The following is a 22,159-nucleotide window of genomic DNA, read 5'->3' on the forward strand; positions in this document are numbered from 1 at the left end:
CTGCCTGACTGTCACTAAAGGATAAATTGTTATGGAGAATGAATACATAAACCTAGCACACATTAATATATATATCGAGGAGGCTTGTCTGCATCTGAGGGAATGCATTTTGGAATGCTTGGACATTTAAATTGCTTAGCTAGAACATGCATGCAATTTCTGTTTCAGAGCTGATTAAGCTGCATGAACACTTTATATCATTATCCTTGACAAAATGGGACTGGGTAAGAAGATACATAGATTTCCGCAGGTATTCCGACTGGCTTTTGAAGGATCTGCGATGTGGACACGCAGAGAGTTCCAATAAATGTAACAATGCAGCAAAAATGCAGGATTCATAAGCTGGCTACAAAACATTACCTTTAAAAACTCCCTCAGAGAACAAGAAATTAAAGAAGTTTAGAAGAGTTTCATTTGCGGATTAATGAGTTTAAAATGTACTGATGGTTATTGCTAATGAACCCTCTAAGTGGCTTTGAGTTTCGCAACTGGACATTTTTCAATGTACTTAAAAGTCAAATCATGGCTTCCAGCCTCAGTACAGTTTGCTGCCCAGTCTCCCCAAACATGAATTCCCATTACTGAAAGGATGAAGCTGCAAAGCTATGCAGGAAAGAGGTCCAGTTGAAATGGGAATGCCAAATGTGCATCCACACAGTGTGACGGGTACTTGCTGGCCGCATAGAAATATGGAGGTGAATAAATGCCACTTCTCCAATCCTAGGAAGGAGATGCATTTGGCAAATGCATCCCCTGCAAGGTACTGGAGTTAGGGGAAATCCAACCAAACCTACAGAGAGGACTCTGCATTTGGATGAAAAAAACAGCAATTACAAGGAAACTACCTGGCAATTATATGAATTAAATTGTATATGAGGCCTGGAGTGAACGTGTAATGAAGAGTAGCACAACATTTACTAAGTACGTAATTGGCAAATGAAGTGGCTAGATATATATACCACTACAAAAAATTGTTCCATATCCTCTATGTAGTAGTAGAAATGTCAGATTTAATTGAAATAAGATATTGTGCCGTGCATAGTGACAAAACTACTTATTTTGTTCGTACCTTGTCCTGGGCTCTGGCTCTTACATGCAGTCTTTTATGTTTCAGAGAAACTCCACATACTGGATAAAGTAAAAATGACTTGGCTTTATTGTTGCTCCAGAATTAGGCAAATCACATCAGTCCATATTGAGCACTAACTAAACAATATGAAACGATGACTGGGTTGTATCAATGTCCCAACCACCAGCTTCTTCTCAGCAGCTTCCCAACTCCTCACAAAACAGGGGAAGTACTTAACAGCAACTTTAATTAATTAGATATTGCAGGTGAGATAAAACAGGGTGCTGGAACTCAAGAACCGGACTCTTCACCTGCAGCCTCCCAGCAACCTCCAAAATGTGGAGTGGAGCACTGGCCCACCCTACTCTCTATGTGCTCCACCCTAGGGCTGACAAACTACTCTTATATAAAGTACAATCTTTTTTTCCTCCCTCTCTCTCCTCCTCTCTCTCTCTCTCTCTCTCTCTCTCTCTCTCTTCTCTCGTTGAAGAACTAGATGCAGTGAAGTGTTTGGATGTTGCTCCCATGCTAGGGAACATCAGAACATTCTATCCAGAAGCGTACAGTGCTAGAAACAGCTAAGATACTGTAAATCTAATGTCACAGTCTCATAGGCGCATAATTGCAATCTGCAGGTGATGAATATCTACATGAATTTTAATAATGGGCACATTAGTTAATTATAAGAAGTTTCCTACAAAAGTAATATTGCAATGGTTCAGAGCCTAGTTATTCAATTGAACTTGGATCACTGTGATTTGGAAGTCACCTTATTAATTAAATCCCTAACACCACGAGCCATGGCACTCAGAACTTATAGCATCATGATTGTGGGGCCATATTAAAAATGGGCAACACTCATCCACAGAACCTTGTAATTCGTTATCATCCATCCACTGTGCCAGAAATGTGTGTTGGGAATATCCTGTTTCATTCAGATACAGACTGCCTTTAAAAACTGAGATGTCAGAAATCCAAAACAGATGAAGGAAAAAGTCTTGTTTTTCTTTGCTAACCAAATTAAAAAATATATTTCCTATTTGCATAGAAACAGTATGTCCTCATTTGGAACACACAGAAACAGCTTGTAATATTTCTTGCTGTGAAATAGAGATAAGTAAGCCAACAGGAATCTAAAACACCAGTGGCAATTCTAGTTCTTTGCATAAAAGAAACAATACACAAACTAAAGGCTGCCGATTTGCATTTTCTAATGCTGTACTTGTGGGCTTATCAAAGTGTTTTTTTCTGGAATTTTGTAAACCAATTTAAAATTGACTGTTGCAAAATATCTCAGTTAGCTTTTTTCCCTTCTCTTTCTGTACAGAGCTGAAAATCAAGTAGTGTTTCAGCTGTATTGCCTTTGTCTTTGAAAGTTATTTTAAGGAGCGTATGGTAATTATCACTATGTTCCTATCAGCCGCATAATTATAGCAGGTGTTTATGCAGTTCAACTGGAAGAATATTTTATGCCCCAGATTATAATCAGCTTTGGACAAAGGACATAAAAAAACATAATGCAAGGTACATGCAAAGTAAAATGAATCAAAGGGGATCTGTCACGTTCACAAATTATATTTTACAGTTGAGTACACTTAAACTGATGTGATCGTGTTGACAATTAAAACATACATAAATAAACCCGCTTTATACAGTGCTGTGAATGTATTTGCCCCTTCCTGATTTCTTCTGTTTTTGTATATTTGTCAAACTTAAATGTTTCAGATCATCAAGCTAATTTCAGTATTAGTCAAAGATAACCTGAGTAAACACAAAATGTTGTTTTTAAATGGTAATTTTATATATAGAAGAAAAAAAGCTACCCTACCCATAACTGGCCCTATGTGAAAAATGAATTGCCCCCTTACTTACTAAATCAACCAATTAACCAAATGAATGATTAATGGTTGCTGCCAGTCCTGTTGAAGCTTAACAATTAAATAGAACCTGTCCTACAAAGTAAAGTAGGCTAAAAGGTCTCAAAAAGCAGCATATGATGCCACGATCTAAGAAGAAAATTGAGAACAGATGACAAGCAAAGTCATTGACATAATTAATGGAACCATGAATGCTGCTCTCTACCAGAAAATCCTAAAGGAGAATGTCTGGCCATCAGTTCATGACCTAAAGCTCAAGCTCAGGGTTATGCAGCAGGATGACACACACACCTTTTGCCAGAAACATTTACCCACACACAACCACCAGATATACTCTAAAATGTAAATGTAGTATTGTTTGCTTATAATGTATTGGGACGGAGTGTAATAAACCTTAGTCATAACATGTTTAAATACGTTTTCTCATTATTAGTCAAGACCAAATTAGCTTTTCCTACTAGACGTGCTGAAATCGCCCCACAAAAACCATCTGGCTACCTCTCTGGTTGCACAATGCCAAGGATAAAATTTGGTGGAGGAGTAAAGGTCTGTGACTAATAGTTCTAGTATAGAACGGGCATCTTAATGTTACAGCACACATTGATGTTTTATAGTGCTTCCACGTTTGTGGCAACAGTTTGTTAAGGCTTTTCCCTGTTTCAGGGTGTTAATGCCTACACGCATAATTTAAGTTTTGTGCAGTTTTGCTGAGACCAGTATGAACAACTTGAATGGCTTGCACAGACCCCTGGCATCAAGGCTTCAAACAACAACCTTGAGATGAATTGGAACATTGGGTATGAGCTAAGCCTAATCACCCAACATCAATACCTGACCTCACTAATTCCCCACATCGATGTTCTAACATCTAGTGGAACATTCCCAGAAAAGAGGTTGTTATAACTGCAAAGAGGAGACCAAGCATCCACCTACTTTTGACCATGTAGGATACTTGAATATACTGGAATACCACAACAAATTTCCTTCATGATAGAACAGTCAAGTGTGACTAGACAATTTAATGTTATAAAATGAATTAGGTATTGCTTTTATTTTGCTAAAAAGGGGGTGAGATATCCTCCCTTAGGGTGGCATAACCTTCTTCACATGTCAGTGCTACAAAGAATAACAAATGTTATGATTAGTCAAGGAAATCTGTTTTTCATGGGGCTTTTAAATGCATTCACAGAATGGATAATTAAAGAAATTACTGCTTTACAATGTTCTAATTGTGAGCAGTGAACTGCTGTGTTGATTTAGGTAATTTGTCCCTAGTAGTATAGAAGTCTTACAGATTCCATTTAAATTGAAAAGAAGATTTTTTGTATACAAATATGCAACAGTAAAAGGGCAAACTATAAACATGAATTGTACCATTTTTATGGCCTAGCATATCTTACATAGCCACTACAACAAGAATCTGACAACTTAAGCATTTGCTCTTTATAACACACACATGTTACAATAACTAATTTTACTTTGTTTCAAATAAATGTTAGTACCATTATGCTGTATCAGTGGCTTTAGTTATGTAAATTAACTAACCTCATGTGTATTATGTGTATCTTGGAAGAGCATTTTGATCAATTTATTTGTTTCCAGAAATCTTCCTACTAGTAGGCCTTTATATAAACAAAGGAAATATTATGTAGGTTCCAGATACGTAATGGGTAAGAATTATTGTCTATATTGTTTTTCTTAGAAATATGTTTTATGACGCCCAAATTTACATACCGTGGTCAGTTAGGACTCCAGGACAGAACAAGGTCAAACAAGCCGAGGTCAGGATTCCGGAGAGCAGGATAGTCAAAAACGTAGCCGAGGTCAGGATTCAGATCATCAGGATAAAAACCAAAGCCCTGCTGATTCCATAGCTGAAGAGTTTCAAACTTCCACTTGCATTAACGTGCATAAAAACTGTGCGGCGGGAGCCCATGGGTTTCCATGGCTGAACAACTGCATGCAAGCCTCACATCACCAAGTACGATGCCATTTGGTGGATCAAGTGGTGTAAAGTGGTGTAGTCCCCTCCACTGGACTATGGAGCAATGGAAATGTATTCTGTGGCAGTCTGATAGGCGAGTCTGGGTTTCGTGGATGCCTGACTGCATTAAAGTTTGGTGGAGGGGGGATAATCGTATGGGCTGTTTTTCAGGGGTTTGGCTGGGCCCCTTCCAGTGAAGGGAAATATTAATTCTTCTGCATACCAAGACATTTTTGACAATGCTATGCTTCCAACTTAGTGAGAAAAGTTTGGGGAGGGCCCTTTTCTATTCCAACATGACTCCACTCCAGTGCACAAGGCAAGGTCCATAAACACATGATTGGATGAGTTTGGTGTGGAAGAACTTGACTGGCCGGCACAGAGCCCTGACCTCAACCTCACTGAGAACCTTTGGGATGAATTGGAATGGAAATTGCTAGCCAATGCTCTACTGGGTGTGAATGGGCAAAGATTCTCGCAGATACACCCCAAAATCTTGTGGAAGGCCTTCCCAGAAACTGCAGGGCGGCAACCAACTACGTATTAATGTCTATGTATTAAGAAAGAGATTTCTTAAAAGTCCTTGTTGATGTAATGGTTAGGTGTCCTAATACTTTTGTCTATTTAGTGTGTGTGCATATATATATATATATATATATATATATATATATATAATTGTCTTATTACATTTCCCTAGACACAGGACTGATTTCTATTATATTGATTAGAGTATGCTATCGTACATAGTTTGTTTTTAATTTTAAGCTTGGTGTCTCTTAAGAGTTTAATATAGGTTAGTGTTGAGACACTTTTCTGCTACGGAAACTACAAAGGTGATCTCTTTGTGAGTTTTCATAGTTGATATGAGATGTTGAACTCTTTTGACCTGATTTGCTGGAAGTTGTCTGCCTATCGATTATAATGAGCTGTACTATATGGCATTTCTATTGAAGCCCTCTCTTTTTGGAAGAGTTCAGATTCTTTTTTTCCCAAGTAATTTGTTTGAGAGATATAGTATTAGTTATGTACTTGAAGAAAAGCGGGCTAAGGTCATGAGAAAGACATTTATTTCTAGACAATTTTCTTTCTGGTGAAATTCGTTTGATATCTTTTCCCCCGAGGATTGCCTTTGCCATATACTGGGACGGAAGGGTTATCTTTATGGTGTACAACAATGAACATGTCTTCTTTAATAATGGTACATACTAAACCTATAACTTAGTAACTGAAGTTTCCCAATTTGTGTGTTGGGTAAATTTCATTGGTGATTTAACTAAGGACTATGATTGTGTTGTTTTAAATATAAAGCTTAATCAATAGTACATAAAAATGTATTATAAAGAGTTACATTGCTATGAGACTGTAGAAGAACATTAATCGTAGCCCATCTAAAGCTTAATTGGTAAAATAAACCTTATCAATCCATTAATAAAATTCCATATGAGAAAAATAGAGGTGGAGGTCTCTTGTGTGTATGTTTTCCTTCCTTGTATTTGTAAAGAAAAAAAACTCTGTGCGTCTGTGAATAAACTCCAGTGTTTCTGTTCTCTCAATGATGATGGTTCAATCCTATTATTGTTTGTTACTGATTAATGCTCTGTATACCAAATTCATCTGACTTCCTTAAGACCATCCTTTTGCATTGCATAATAAGCCATCTTAGCTTTTTGTTGTCAGGCTGCTCATGATTATTCTACCCTAATAAGATTTTTATTCTCTGTTAATGAGTTGCTCTATGTTTATGCATTCTTTGTAAGGCTGGGGTAAGGGGGGGGGTGAAATAGGTTAGTGGGTCAGTGCTGGTGGAGTTCAACTAAAGTCAGTTGCAGGCTAAGAACAAACTTAGAAAAGTCTAGAGCAGGGGCGTCCAACATGCGGCCCGCGAGACCTCGAGGTGCGGCCCGCGTAAGATCGGCAGCCAGGGCAACCGATCTTACACGAGCCGCACCTCAAGCCCTGCTTCTTACTTGTGGGAGGGTCTTCTGGACGGCACAGAGGAACAGAGGAAGCGGAGTTCACGTGACTTCCTACTTCCTCTGTGCTTTAGCAGAGAAGGCAGAGGGAGGCCGCACCCCCTGCTGAAGTCTGTGAGCGGCATCGAGGGAGCTGCATACAGGTAAGGGGGTGGGGAGGGTGTTTGAATGAGTGTGTGTGATTGAGGGAATGAATCTGTGAATTAATGATTATATGAATAAATGTGTGTGTGTGTGTGTGTGTGTGTGTGTGTGATAGCATGGATGTGTAAGTGCTGGAACCTAGGCATGATGGGACTGTGATTGCTGTTAGCAATCACACTCCTATCATGCCAAGTCAGCCAGTACATGCTGAAACCTGGCCAGCTGCCCCCCTTGTGTAGTGATAATGCCAGCAGTATGGGGTCTGCACTTACAGCCACCCTGTACCAGCATGTACTGGCTGACTTGGCATGATAGGAGTGTGATTGCTAACAGCAATCACAGTCCCATAATGCCTAGGTTCCAGCATTTACTGGATGGATGTGTAAGTGCTGGAACCTAGGCATGATGGGACTGTGATTGCTGTTAGCAATCACACTCCTATCATGCCAAGTCAGCCAGTACAGGCTGAAACCTGGCTAGCTGCCCCCCTTGTGTATTGATGCTGCCAGCAGTATGGGGTCTGCACATCACTTACAGCCATCCTGTACCAGCGTGTATTGGCTGACTTGGCATGATAGGAGTGTGATTGCTAACAGCAATCAGAGTCCCATCATGCCTAGGTTCCAGCATTTACTGGATGGATGTGTAAGTGCTGGAACCTAGGCATGATGGGACTGTGACTACTGTTAGCAATCACACTCCTATCATGCCAAGTCAGCCAGTACATGCTGAAACCTAGCTAGCTGCCCCCCTTGTGTAGTGATGCTGCCAGCAGTATGGGGTCTGCACATCACTTACAGCCACCCTGTACCAGCATGTACTGGCTGACTTGGCATGATAGGAGTGTGATTGCTAACAGCAATCACAGCGAGCACAGTCCCATCATGCCTAGGTACCAGCATTTACTGGTTGCCTAGGCTAACAGCAATCACACTCCTATCATGCCAAGTCATATTGCTAATTTTGTCCAATTGCGTGTTACCTACTTTTATTAAACATGTGCGTTTTTATTATTATTTTTAAAGGTGGGGGTCATTTTCGGTTTTGGCTAAGTGAACCCTGAATGTTTTGGTCCAGAATTTTCATTTTAGTTCATCCCTAGAATAAATCTAGGGAATCCTGAATTTGTAGTACCAAAACTTTCAAGGCCCAGAAATCAGTGAGAGGAAGAGTAAAGGTTTTGTGTCATTTTACTTTATTTTAATCTGCATATTTTATTAAAGGCCATATTTTTTGTCACAGTGAAAAATGAGTGCGGCCCGCGCACGTATACAATTCTGATGAAGTGGCCCACTGCAGAAAAAACTTGGACACCCCTGGTCTAGAGTAATAGTAGGCTCACCCAAAAGATCACCAACCTGGTTCACTGCATGGATGATGTATAGGCAAAGACATAGACAAAGTAGGATGTGCGCATCCACATGATTTTCCTCTGACACATATATGTCCCCTTCTCTGTCATGTTAAGAACTGTTTCTTTTATAATGTAGCCAATAATTTGTAAGCCACATAAAATGCTATTTAATGTAGAGAGCTAATTTTACCTCCGATAAGAACCAATTCAACAGAAGCCTTATCTGCTTAATGGTGTCCAAATAAGAGGCTCCTATGTAGGACAGTGTCCCTGTAAAATATTTATTTAGTCAAGTCTGGTTACCATATTGTTGGGCCTCCCTATTGTCACCTTACTTATAGGTTTTCATGCTCAATACTTTAAATGTAGTAATTAGAGCAAATGCATTTTCTTACCCCCCAAAAAAATCCATTGTAAATAGCATTCCATTGTAAATGGGCACATTGTATGTGTGTATATTTACGTATATATTTACTAGTGGAATCTGTAAGAATGAAGACATTGAGAGGCTCAACAAAATCTTCATTGTATAAGAGAGCTTTTCTGGCATGCCACTGGTGCAAATCAATTTATGAGTGCATTTTATCTTATTGATTTTATCACAGTTATTCTAGGCTTAATTATGTCCCTGTTCTAGTGATAAAGCCGTTCTCTTATCTTAGTAACTTAAAAGACCATTATTATTGATGATTAAAAGGACAGATTGGATTGACCTATTGAGAGAGAGATTTATTTATCCCTTTTTTTCTGGGTCTAATTAATTAGAAGTGTTTGCTCTCTGATTCTACAACACGCAACGCATTGCAAAGTTCCAATACCATTGAGATTCTTTAAAATATTATTTGTGCAATTATTTATTTCATTGTAGACCTCATCTTGTTTTTCAGTATTTAAAAGGACATAATACGGTAGTATAAAAATCTATTTTTTTATATAAGTATCAAATCCTGCTGGAAAACACACACTTTCCAATTATCTTTCTGTTTTGTTAACAAAAAGAATATTTCCATATAATTGGTTTTTTTTTTTACCTTTTAATATCACTTGTCATCTTTTGTTTATGATATATACAGTATGTCATACAATTTTAGATGAAGGAGGAATTTCTACCTGGTTTCAGTTCGTTTTTATGCTTAAGAGCAACTAACAGATAACATTGCAGTAAATGTTAGTTCCATTATCTAGTTACTGGATTCTTGGGATGTATAACCCCCATATTAGTATTATTTATATAGCACTGTCATATTCCTCACCACTGTACAATGGGCAAATAATAATGTGGACTCCCAACAAGCTTATAATCTAGAACACTAAAGAGACCATAATGGTACAAACCAGCAGCCAGAGTTAATTGGCCGTCGGCTGTTTTGTTTCCTTATGGCACATGAGAAGTCCAATCTTATGCCATACTCCTTCTAGGTGAAGGTTTCCTGCTTCTTAGTCAACTGTACCCCAAATAACAATGATTGAAAAAGACTGGAAAGGCAGAAAATACTGGAAGAAATCAAGGTTTTCAGAGAAGTTCTGTTAACTAAACTCATAATACATTATGAAGGAAGAACGCCAGCTGGTTAATGATCACTGTAAAGGAATTCCCCTACACCTTATATATATATATATATATATATATATATATATATATATATATATATATATATATATATATATATATAAAAACACATAACATATGAAATAAGTATCTTGTGAAAATACCTTTTTTATAATACGGCTACAACCTCTACATATTTTTGTGTTTCCTACGGATTAGCCTGTTTCACCCAAGGTTTTCCCATCGTTAGCAAACTAGTTATATTTCCCCTTTGCCAGAATGATATAATGCATACCAATGGTCATGGAGAATCCATATCAGTCAACTATATGTATTGTTATTCAAATAAAATTGAACTGTAAGCCACGCCAGTTATTCTCTACTGTCTTGCGTTTGGAGACCATTTTCAAAAGGGAGACGATTGCTGGTATGTGCACCACGTTTTAAAAACCCATGGTCTACACTACTTAAAACATGATTTTAACATAAGTATAGTGGGTCAAAACAGATATAATTCCATACATGTGCACATAACCCTGAGCAATCATAGCCAGACATAGCCATGCACGCACAAAATAACCATGTTCCTTGTTATGCAGGTTTATCAGAAGAAACCAGTGATTTCTCTTATGCCTTTTGGAATGAATGTAATTGATTAGGTTGCTTTTTAAAATGACAAAGCTGTTCATTTTCCTGTTCATTTTTCCATACTCATCAAGAACGCTTGATATGTGTATTGTTAGAAAATACCGGATAAATGTCTTGTCAGAGTTGTCCTAATAAGTAATGTCTTTTTTCCCCTGTGCTTCTCTGGCAATTGATGACTTTCAGTACTTGAATTCACTGAAAAGTGACAGAAGCCTATGGGAGTCAGAAGCAATGTGTTCCTTTGTTATCCTTGAACAGGAATAGCAGTTCTTTTTATCTCTCTTGTGCTGTGATTTCCTGCAGCTGTTTTAATGGTAGTCTTATATTAAAGATGTTATTCAAAATCACATTTAATCAAGAGCAATAAAGAGGGCTATGTTATGAACACAAAAGGATATTATTAATCGCTCACAATATGCATTTTATCTTTGTGGAATCTACATTAGAGGACAAGTGAAAATGAATCTGAGACATTATTGTGCAATCTTGCATTATTCATATGGTCTATCAACAAAAACACCCATCATTTTTATTGAGATCACTTTTTGAGTTGTCATTAACCAAACGCATAAAAATAGTAAAATTGCACAAATCACATCTTCTCATAATGCTAGTCAGCCATTAACTGTATTTTCTGTTTACACAAAGCATTTTTCTAATTAGTCTTTACTATCCCCAAGAGATGTAGATATTGAAATAATTTCCAGTTCCTTTGAATCAAGATGCCATTTTTACATAAAATATCTTATAAGCACTTGAAAAAAGTGGGCCATATTTAATTGTATTTGTTTGGACTATACTTGTTTAATAAGACTTATCTGGCTTGATCTAATTGGAACAATCTGTATTTCATGTCCATTAACTGAATATAAGTGCAGCCAATGAGAGATAAACAGAGCAGACGTTCGGTTTCCCACTCACTGTACACATTATGGGAATCTAAAGGTTTTTATTTTGATTTATTCATTCATTTATTTTTTACTAGTCTGAAATATAGGCATTCTGAACTCATAACCAGTGACTGGTAAATGAATCAATACTTTATTTGTGTTTACATATACTTTATACTAATATGTCAGAGGCATGTATAAAATCAGTGTCCACGTCGAAACAGAACTTAGGATCGATTTGATGTTGTGATTGTACTTTGCATGATGATATTAACCTATTCTATTTGTTTACTTTAATGTTTACACTGTCCAGATCTTTTGGGTAAATTTTTAGGAAGTTGGGGCAGATAAATCAAGAGTTATATAAGTTACTGTTATATTGTATGTTCATTTGAATAATGGGGTTTTATCTGTTAGTTGTATTTTTTACATTTATTTATATATAATTTTTTCTTCTTGGGTTATTCCAGATGTTAATGATGTCATAACACTGTACCTCTGCCATATGTGTTTATGTTTATCTTCTTATGACATGTTTTAAGGGCATGAATCATTACTCTAATTAGAACTTAGATTGCCAGAATAGGTTATGTAGCGTTATTCTCATTTGGTTTGGTGTCAAGATCATCCTTCTTCTGCTGCTTCATTGATCTTCCGCGTCTTTTGTCTTTTCCTTTCCATTTATATTTACTAATTAAGGATGCATTCAAGTAATGTTCGTCAGATATCATGGTTATTTACTGTGAAGAACAAGAAAGTAAAATGCTGCAAATACCTGTATTTCTCTTTATGGGTTTGTAAAGTAATTGTTGAACCGTATCAAGGGCAAATTGTTTTATCAGCTGCATTTTAACCTTAATAACTTTTTGCAACATCTGGATACATTTATTTTACTTTTGTATACTTTTGCTCTGGAATCTTTATCCGTTACAGAGATCCCTGAAGTTGCTCAGGAGATGAAATAGACCAGAAAGGGCATAGCCATTCTTCTTGAAATCCCCTTAAAGGGTTTGATTCTTTTCTTTTTTTGGACAGAGCAATTCTTACTTTTAGATTTAAAATATAGTACTTCGAGACCTGGGGTAGACATTTCAATTACAACTGTCATCCATATGAATAGTTGCTCCGCTACCCATCATGCTGTTAAAGTGTTGGCTGGAGAAGACCACAGTCATTCTCCTCCTGCCCAATGCCAAGGAAGCAAGAAATAATTTTTTCAAGAAAGGGTAAAATATGAATTTACTTAATGTAGTATCAGAGAATTATCAGCACTGTACTAACCCAACTTGGTGTTGAGATATGGAATACATTGCAGGTAGCAGCTTGATTATTGTCTACACCCAGACTACATCTGGTCAATTTGTTTTTTTTGCTCCTAACCGGTTTTGCATTTTTTTGCTTTACAATTTCTGTTTAATCATCCAACACAGTAAAGAAAAACAGATTAAGAACACAGTCTGTGTGAAGAATAACTATTGAGCATAGTTTTTCTTTCATTTTTTCCCATTGAAAACAGCAAATATACATTTTAGAATATATTCACATTTTCCTCTCAAGTGTTTCTTTTGGCTTTGGCTTAGCAAGCAGCGTTTCAATGCGGTCTGCAGTGTATGTCCCCCTGTGAGCACATTTAGCCTTCTGCAGGCTTGCTGATAAGAATTTCTGTAGTCTAATGAAATTGGATGGGTTTACTGGGCTTTGTAAATAAAATTAGATTGACCTCCTCCTTGTCTTAGTCATTATCTCGTTTATCTCATTTACATTGTGCAATCAGGGTCTACTGTATTGATTGGGTTTAACTCATTTTGGGAAGAGAAGCCTCATAGAGAGGTGTGGTGCAGCTTCCGAATGAAAATGTATGGAAAGTATCACCTTATGACTGTTGATGTTTTAATAGTTTCAAATACAGCAACATTTTCATTAATTGTATTAATAAAAAATCCGTACAGTGTTTCTCCTGGACTAAGGGGTTGTGAAACAACATTCTACGTTGTTCTAAAGAGTTATTGTACAAAAATTTGTAAGGGTAGTGTTATGAGTAGGAGAATAGGAGGACTTAAAGACAAGAAAAAACTCACATTCCTTTATAAATATGTATATATATATATATATACACCATATTGGCTCGGATATAGGCCGCCCCCGTATATAGGCCGCACCCTAAAAGTTTGGTGCTTTTTTAAAGAATAAGTCTTTTTCTTTAAAAAAGCACCAAAAAAACATGCTGCCACTCTGTCTCCCCCCCCAGAGATATGCTGCCACTGTCCTCCCCCCCCGAGATATGCTACCACAGTCCTCCTCCCCCCCCGAGATATGCTGCCACTTTCCTCCTCCCCCCCGAGATATGCTACCACTGTCCTCCTCCCCCCCGAGATATGCTGCCACTGTCCTCCTCCCCCCCCGAGATATGCTGCCACTATCCTCCTCCCCCCCGAGATATGCTACCACTGTCCTCCCCCCCTGAGATATGCTGCCACTGTCCTCCTCCCTCCCCGAGATATGCTACCACTGTCCTCCCTCCCCGAGATATGCTGCCACTGTCCTCCTCCCACCCCCCCGGAATATGCTGCCACTGTCCTCCTCCTCTGCCCCCCCCCGACTTACCGGAGCAGACTCCCGGGTGTCTTGCAGGGCCGGCGGGGGACATCTACGCAATACGCGTATACAACTTCCGGGGGGTGGGAGGAGGACAGTGGCAGTCCCGGGGTTCGGGCGCTAGACCCCGAATATAGGCCGCACCCCCACTTTAAAGACTTAAAGTGGGGGGGAAAAGTGCGGCCTATATTCGAGCCAATACGGTATATATATATATATATATATATATATATATATATATACTGGTAGATAAGACCTATTCAACCTATCTAGTCTGGCCAATTTTCTGATCACAAAGACAGAAGATCCTTGCATTTATCTTATATTCTGGGTAGCCATATGTCTATGCAATGCATGTTTAAATTACCTCAATGTATTAACCTCTACCACTTCTGCCTGAGTCTCTTCTTACATAACATTTGACTTTGACTTTCTAGTTTAAAACTTTGACCTTTTGTATAATAGATTGCAAGCTTGTTTAGCATTATGTCTTAACATGAAACTTTTATGTAAAATTGTAAATGTTACAGTTGCTCATTTTCAATTCCCAATTGTACATATTTAACATAAATATTAGTTAACTTACCATAGCAGAGCAACTACACAATTTAGGTGGAATACTGCATTGTGTGACTTGAAGTGGAAATTTACTAAGGTATAACAATGTTTGGGGAAAAAAACAAGTATACCAGGCTGTATATGAATGATTTAACCCCTTCAGGACCGGGACGTACCTGGTACTTCCTGGTTCCTGGTCACCGGTAGACCGGGACGTACCAGGTACGTCTCCTCCAAAAAACGCCCCCCACATCACCACAATCGCGGTGATCGTGGGGGCGCTGCTGCTGCTGTCTGACCAGCACAGCCTGTCTAAGCCCGCCCCCAAGCCTACGATCACTCCCACGGAGTGATTTTGTAGGCAGAAACAGCGATTGCAGAAAACTCTGCAATCGCGGTTTCAGCTGCCACAGGCAGCTTTAGGGAAGGGGGTGGTGTGTTGAATGGGTCCCTACACAAGTGTGGGGACCTGATCCAACACCCCCTGCTGCCTGATCGCTCCATGAGAGCGTCAGTGCAGCGTTAACCCCTTCAATGCCGAAATCACGGCATTGAATGCCGCGATCGCGGCATTGAAGGGGTTCATTCCCGTTTTGTAGGGGACTCTGCTGCTGGTGGTCTCCCCCCCCCACCCTTCCTCGGTTAACCCCTACCCCCCTCTTCTTCAATTAACCCCTTCAATGCTGCGATTGTGTATGACCCCCATTGCAGGGGTTAATATTAGTCCCCACAAGCTTGTGGGGACTAAATATCAGTCAATGCTGTGCTTCAATGGAGCATCAGCATTGAAAGAGTTAAAAAAAATGTATAAAATAATAATAAAAAAAAAAAACCAGCACTGACCTGAAAGTCCAGGGTGCTTCCAGGTCAAATGCTGGGCTGGGCTGGGCTGGGCTGATCAGATCGCTCCTGGCCAATAGGAGTGATCGGATCATTATGGCAGCCCACGGATGACCCTGCTCTACAAAGAGAGAGGGGTCGTCTAGGGTAATTATGAAAAAACACAAATTATTAATAAATGAAAAAATCATAATTATTACCTGATCACTTGTCGGTGACATTTTAAGTCGCTGATTATTGATCGGTCTCCCTGATTGATGTCAGCGGCCTAAACCTGTCACTTATAAGCAATCTGATGAAAAAAAATATTTAAAAAAATTTAAATGCGCATGTTTATTATTATTATTATTATTATCCTTTATTTATATAGCGCCAACAGTTTACGCAGCGCTTAATACAATACATAAATTCAAGGGATATGACAAGACAAGAATTGACAGACTAAGACAAACCGATACATTAGGTGGAGAGAGCCCTGCTCGCAAGCTTACAATCTAGCATGTTCCAGTTTTGCCCTCATAGCTTCCTCAAAGAATGCATGAACCATGCATGTGAGGCCTTGTTGGAATCATGGGATGTTGGTGAACAAAATGTGGTGTTTTCTTCCACTGTTGCACTTATGGTGTGCAAGAAATTCAGTGCAACATTGAAATGTATGCGTTAAAAACGCAATAAAATAATTTCCCTGTGAAGTTTGGCAGACATCAGTGAAGAAATGGCTGGCTGAAAACTGTCAAAACTACCCTAGTTGAACACCTTGACTTGTCTACTGTTCATAAATATATACTTTTATGGGGTAATTTACAGTGGGGGGCTTCCAAAATGTCCCAAATGGGATATGGGCCCAGGAAACCAATTTCTGAAAATTCCAAATGTGAAAACTAAAATGCGCATGTTCCAGTTTTGCCCTCATAGCTTCCTCAAAAAATGCATGAACCATGCATGTGAGGCCTTGTTGGAACCGGGGGATGGTGGTGAACACAATTTGGTGTTTTTTTCTGCAGTTGCACATATTCTATAGAAAATATAATATAAAATCTAAAGCAACATTGCAACATATGCAAAAAAAAAAAAATACCTCAAAATTTGGCAGCAATTGGCTATAAAATCCCTGTTTGAAAAGTGTCAAAATGACCCTAGTTGTACACCTTGACTTATCTACTGTTCATAAACATATAATTGTGGGGGGATAATCAGTATCTGTGACAACTATTGCAGTTATTAGACTACCATGCCAAATTTGAAAAAAATTCCATTTCAAAAACGTGATGCATGCCTTGCAATATTTACCCTATACTGGTCAAAATAGATAAAAATCCTGGCCATGTTGGGTGGTTTCCAAATCAGGACAAGTTAATGTTAATGGTTCAATGTGTGTACAATTTGTATGTATACAAAACTGTAAAAAAAATGCGTTTTTTTTCATTTTTTCCCCACTTTTTCCAGTTTATTTCAAATAAAACAATGTACTACCCAGCTTAATATGGTTTCAAATGAAAGCCCTACTTGTGCTGAAAAACACAATATATGATTTGTGTGGGTGCACCAATTAATAAGAGAGAAATTACAGTTGAAGAAAGCCATGGCAAAAACACAAAAACGGCTCCGGTCCTTTAGCGACACCCTAGCTTAAAAATCCCGGTCCTGAAGGGGTTAATATACATTTATATATAAAAACATGGTTTTATCTCAAGTAGTTTAACAATCTCTAGCTCTTAGTCTGTGGCAGTTTCTTATGGTCATACCCGGGAAGTTTCATGGTTTGAACTGGAGTCTCCGGGTGACGTCCTGCTTCCCCGAGTCTCCAGGTCAGCTTCTTTCTCTGGGCAAGGGAGTGATGTTTAGCTGTGCCCGCTCTTCATCTCCTGCTTTGCACTCCACACACTTACAGCTGTCTGACCCTACATACTGCAAGCTCTGCCATTTATAGTCACTCCAGAAGAGTGAGGTCTCCAGGTAGCCCACCCAGGGAAGTCCCCAGGTGTTGCTTCTTCACTTTATGAGCTTTATGGTGCCTTGTGCTTATATGCAAATTTGGAAAATGCATTTCAGTTTGTTTTTCACACTCTGAAGTTTGTGCCCATGCTATGACATTTGGGTTCATGACTAAAACTGACATAATAAATTGTGGTATGTTGTTCAAAAGACATCCTCTTGGTTTTCTTTATAATGCTTCTTTACTAGTGTCTCAAGCCATCCTGCTCTGATTATACCAGCTGTGCCTAACTTCTGGCAATGCCTTTGATCTCGGCATAATTTTTTTCATTAGTTTCTCACAAGATTTACAAAGCCAACAAAAATAATGAAGATAAAATGCATTTTGTGTGACTAAAACAGTGAACCTAATCCACACTCAATAATGTAGTAATTTAGCAATGTCAACATCACAATTAACAACTGTTGTTTACCACTGCAGGTGTGAATGTTTTTATGTGTAAAACAGAATTAATATTTTTTTTTGTACCCTGTATTCCCCTGTGATCTTTTTTTAAAATTCATTTTCTAAATCAAAGCATGTTGATTCGGAACTTACAGAGAACAAAGATAATGCTTCTAGATTCATGTCATATTATCTTTTGCTTCATCCTAAAAGGAAAAAAGGAAGATAAAAAGAATAGGAAATAAAGTTTACGAAAGCCGTTATGTGATGTGCCTGCTTTACCGCAGTTTCAAAGTCAGTATAAATATATTTTTCTTGGGCCCATAGGCTTAAAGAGACCCTTTTAACCAGTAGAAATTGGTTATTGGTGCGTATTTAACGGGCATTATTCCATGTGGCCGCCTAGTCTTGTCCTGTGGCTTTCTTATATCCTGCACCGCCACCAGAAGGGGTCATGTAATGCAGCACCACGTGACACCCACCACCAAGATGCTTCAAGGAGAGAAAGTCACAAGGAGTGAGTGAGAGATGAATAATCTCTGGAATGTAGTAAAGTAAGTAAAAAAAAAAAAAAACAACAACAAAAAAAACAGACTCCAAGCAATGTTATTGCTATATGCGATTCCACAGTAAAAATATCAGTGGTTGTTTTTATAGCAGTGCTCAATCCAAGGATCCCCAAAATGCCAAATATAAACCGCTCACTGCCAGGGGTAGAAAGAACCCCACTTCTCTGTAAAAGTCACTGTGTTTGCCCAGGACCACGGGTTTAATTCTCAAGGCCAAAGTTATGCACACTGAAGAATCCCACAGATTCCCACTTATAAATTCCTGTCCTTAGCTACAGCCTTAAAAGGGCGCCAGTTTATTACACCATTAATTATGACCACGGATGGTTACTTTTCATAAACACTTTGTTCAGCTGTAAACCTCATGCCATGATCCTTACCAAATACATACTGGTAGTGTATTTTTCGATATCTTGCCAATATTACGTTGAAATCAATTTAGACCAGCCAGTTATATGCAAAACATATATTCATATTTAAATAGTTGAGAGTGAAAAAGATGCACGATTTTTCCTAAATGTGTACCGCAGAGCAAGACCGAAAAGTTCGGATTTTACCATCAAGCACTTTTGCGTAACCGACAATGTTATGCCACAGTTTGCTGTATGCGCATACTTGTCTTTATCATTACTTTCTATTAAGAGTTTCTATTTTCACATGAGATTTGGGGTCTTTTTTCACTTTTCAATATGGATGAACCTACAAACTTCTAATGAATGTGGCAAATATTACTAAACCATATTTTTTTTTCTGAAAACTTTGTGAGCATTCCAGACTTATTAGTAAGCACAAAAAGATGGCATGTACAATGTGAAATGTCTTAGATGTAATAAGATAGAAATGGCAAAAATATATATCAAGCTCAATGACCTTTTTAGAGCACAACGAGAAGTATTGAAATGTACAGTTTCTGTTCTTAGCAAATTATTATTTATTTTACTTTTTGTGATTTTTTTCTGCTGAATTACTTATTAATAGCTTGATTTGGAAATAAAATATGTTTCTAACAATTTAACATGTGTGCCTGCTGTTCACAGTAAGCTTTCACAAAGCAAAATATGTGTGGGTACACTAGCAACGAAAAAAATAAATTATGGTTTAAGGGACCCTTTAATGCATATGATAGCTGTATAGTCCCTTTACATTTTGATGGTGTCACCCTTGCAATGCATTTGCCTCTTTGCTGGAGATGTTTTCAGACGTCCGTAGAAAGTGCTCCCATTGATTTCCCAGAGTGCTTCCCTGCCACTGATTGGATGCTTCAAGCAGCCAGTCAATGGCAAGAATGGTGGACCATGAATGGGGAGGGTAGCTGTAGATCTGCAGGTTCTATCCCAGGCACAGGCTTTTATTTTTTTTGTTTTGAAGAATGCATGTTAAAGTACTCACAGACTGCTTTTGTATGCATTCTTCTTAAGCGGGGCTCTCAATAGCAAAAAAGCTCCTGTCATTAGAGTGGGAAATAACCCTAGTCTTGGAAGGAATATGGATATTAACATATGCAAATGAAAACCTCATTATGATGGCTTCTGGAATACATTTTATGATTCTGTGATGTATCGAACAATAGAACATTAAAAGAGGACTATTAAATATTTTAAGCTGGAAAATATGTATATCATATTTTAGAATAGTGTAGAATCAGAGCCATCTTGTTTTCTTTAAAATCACGTACATGGTTTTAGTCTTTCATAAACTGAGAACAAAGAAGTTCTTGGTGAAACTAGATGCCTTATCAGGCATGTGCTTATTAAATGTATGGCCCAGCTAATCCAGGATTTTTAATTTTTTTTAATCTTCTCTATCATGTATACCATTGTATCTGCCTTACATACAATATTAGGATACATTAACATCTTACACATTTTTAAGTATATTTATACCCAATTATAAGAGTATCTTAGGAATTTGAGAAAAAGATTATTTTCAAATCAAGTTAGTTTATTTGAATGGTCAATTTTGTCCAGATATTTTGATAGATGGTATTCTGGAGCCAGTACTCCTGGGCCACTTCCACCAAAAAATGATATTTAACACTATTTTTGGCAGTTTCATTGCTGATCTATAACTAAAATTACCCCTTAGCACCCCTTGGTGGTGAATTTTTGGAAAACATGTAGGGATCTACTAAATTAAATTAGTAAGTTCATAATTATAAGTAATACCCATTATTCAAGACATATTTCTCTATCATAATTATTGATTATTTTTCTGATTATCAATTTTATTATGTTTACTTAACTATAATTTTAGTATTCTTCATGTTTACAATTTTCTCTTAGCTAATTGAAAATTTATGGCAGTTGCCTAAAAAAATGATTTCCACTTAACTTTCTCCACTGGAACTGGATTTATGATTCATCAGAGACCAGTTGGACATCAGCAACACGAGATGTTGTAACTGCATTTTTATACTTTTAACTAGAGGTGAATTATGTATTCATCAACATTATATAGATATCTCACAATACATTATATTTTGAGTAACTATAGCTGTGCTATAACTTTTTTATTTTGAATTATAAATTTTAATGTGATCTACAAAAATTTATGATCAGAGATGGGTACGGGTGTGGTCCCACGATATTTAATAGCGCCATAACTTTTGATAACATTGATAAAATATTGGTTTTGCATATTTTTGATCACTCCGACCCTTGTACGCGCTTTACTTACAGTTTATCCTTCTTTTTTTACATCTAAATGCAGGTGGATTCAGCAGAATCCTCTCTGTACATACGGTGATTTTTCCTACTTTAATCTCATTGCCTTTCATAAGATGCCTGTAGCCACATGCAAAGAATACACAAAAGTTCAAGGGATCTAACGAGGCACCAAATGTTCTTCTTAACACCATCAGCAGCAGATAAGATTGCATGTTGGTGGTTACTCTCCTTTACAGAAGGAATTGTGTGTTTTTGCAGAGGTGGTGTTGCCATTTTTGTCTGTTTTATCTTTTCTTTTTTTTATTTAGTTTGTTGTAAAAACAGTAGAAATGCAGTTACATAACCCAAACTGTAAATTTTGAAGATATTTTCAGTTTAATGTGAAATAGGTTGATAAAAAGTGTTTTCTCTCCTTAGGATTTAATTTACCTAATACTAACTTCCTGGTCCAGCTCAACTTTTAATATAAACAGCGAGAGGGAGGAGTGATGGGGGGGTCTTAATGACTTATCATGTAATGTTTCCAGATATAATTTAATACATTTTACTACTATTTATTTGCACCTGTTTTATCCGACCTTAAACTTTGCTTGGAACATTGCTGTATCCTCTGTACCATCATAAACATTATAATGTGATGTTCATTTTGTGTTCTAATTAATGTAAAGGAACACACAGTAATGTTTAGTAGCTACTTCAGTGGAACACATTTTGAAAACACTTTTCTGTTTTTTGTTCTCATAATTTGTTGTTCTCTGTGCTGAAAAACTATTCAGCGGGGTTTCATTGAGCCTCTTCAAGACGGTTTGCTTTTTCTGCAGGTGTGATGAATGCAGACTCTGTTACCATTTTGGCTGTCTGGACCCACCTTTAAAAAAGTCTCCTAAGCAGACGGGGTATGGATGGATTTGCCAAGAGTGTGATTCATCATCCTCCAAAGTAAGTTCAATTGTTACTTTCCTGTTAAAATAGCTCAAGAACAACTATGAAATCAAATCATCTAGACCGAAAATCTTAAATTTGACCCAATAGAGCCTAGATATTTTTATTGTATATGGAGACT

At 37.7% G+C, this 22,159-nt stretch overlaps 1 protein-coding gene across 1 annotated transcript in view; it reads left to right on the forward strand.

Annotated features, from left to right (window-relative positions):
* Positions 1-22,159, forward strand: part of LOC149282542 (PHD finger protein 14-like) — a 120,182-nt gene that overhangs the window by 52,948 nt on the left and 45,075 nt on the right. Inside the window, exon 18 of the mRNA XM_089498111.1 lies at positions 21,918-22,035. Coding sequence (XP_089354237.1) covers positions 21,918-22,035 — 118 coding nt within the window. The remainder of the gene's footprint in view (positions 1-21,917; positions 22,036-22,159) is intronic.

The sequence above is a fragment of the Sceloporus occidentalis genome, unplaced genomic scaffold, assembly GCF_023333645.1.
Source record: "Sceloporus occidentalis isolate IW3139 unplaced genomic scaffold, rSceOcc1.0.p SCAF_113, whole genome shotgun sequence".
Taxonomy (NCBI): Eukaryota; Metazoa; Chordata; class Lepidosauria; order Squamata; family Phrynosomatidae; genus Sceloporus; species Sceloporus occidentalis.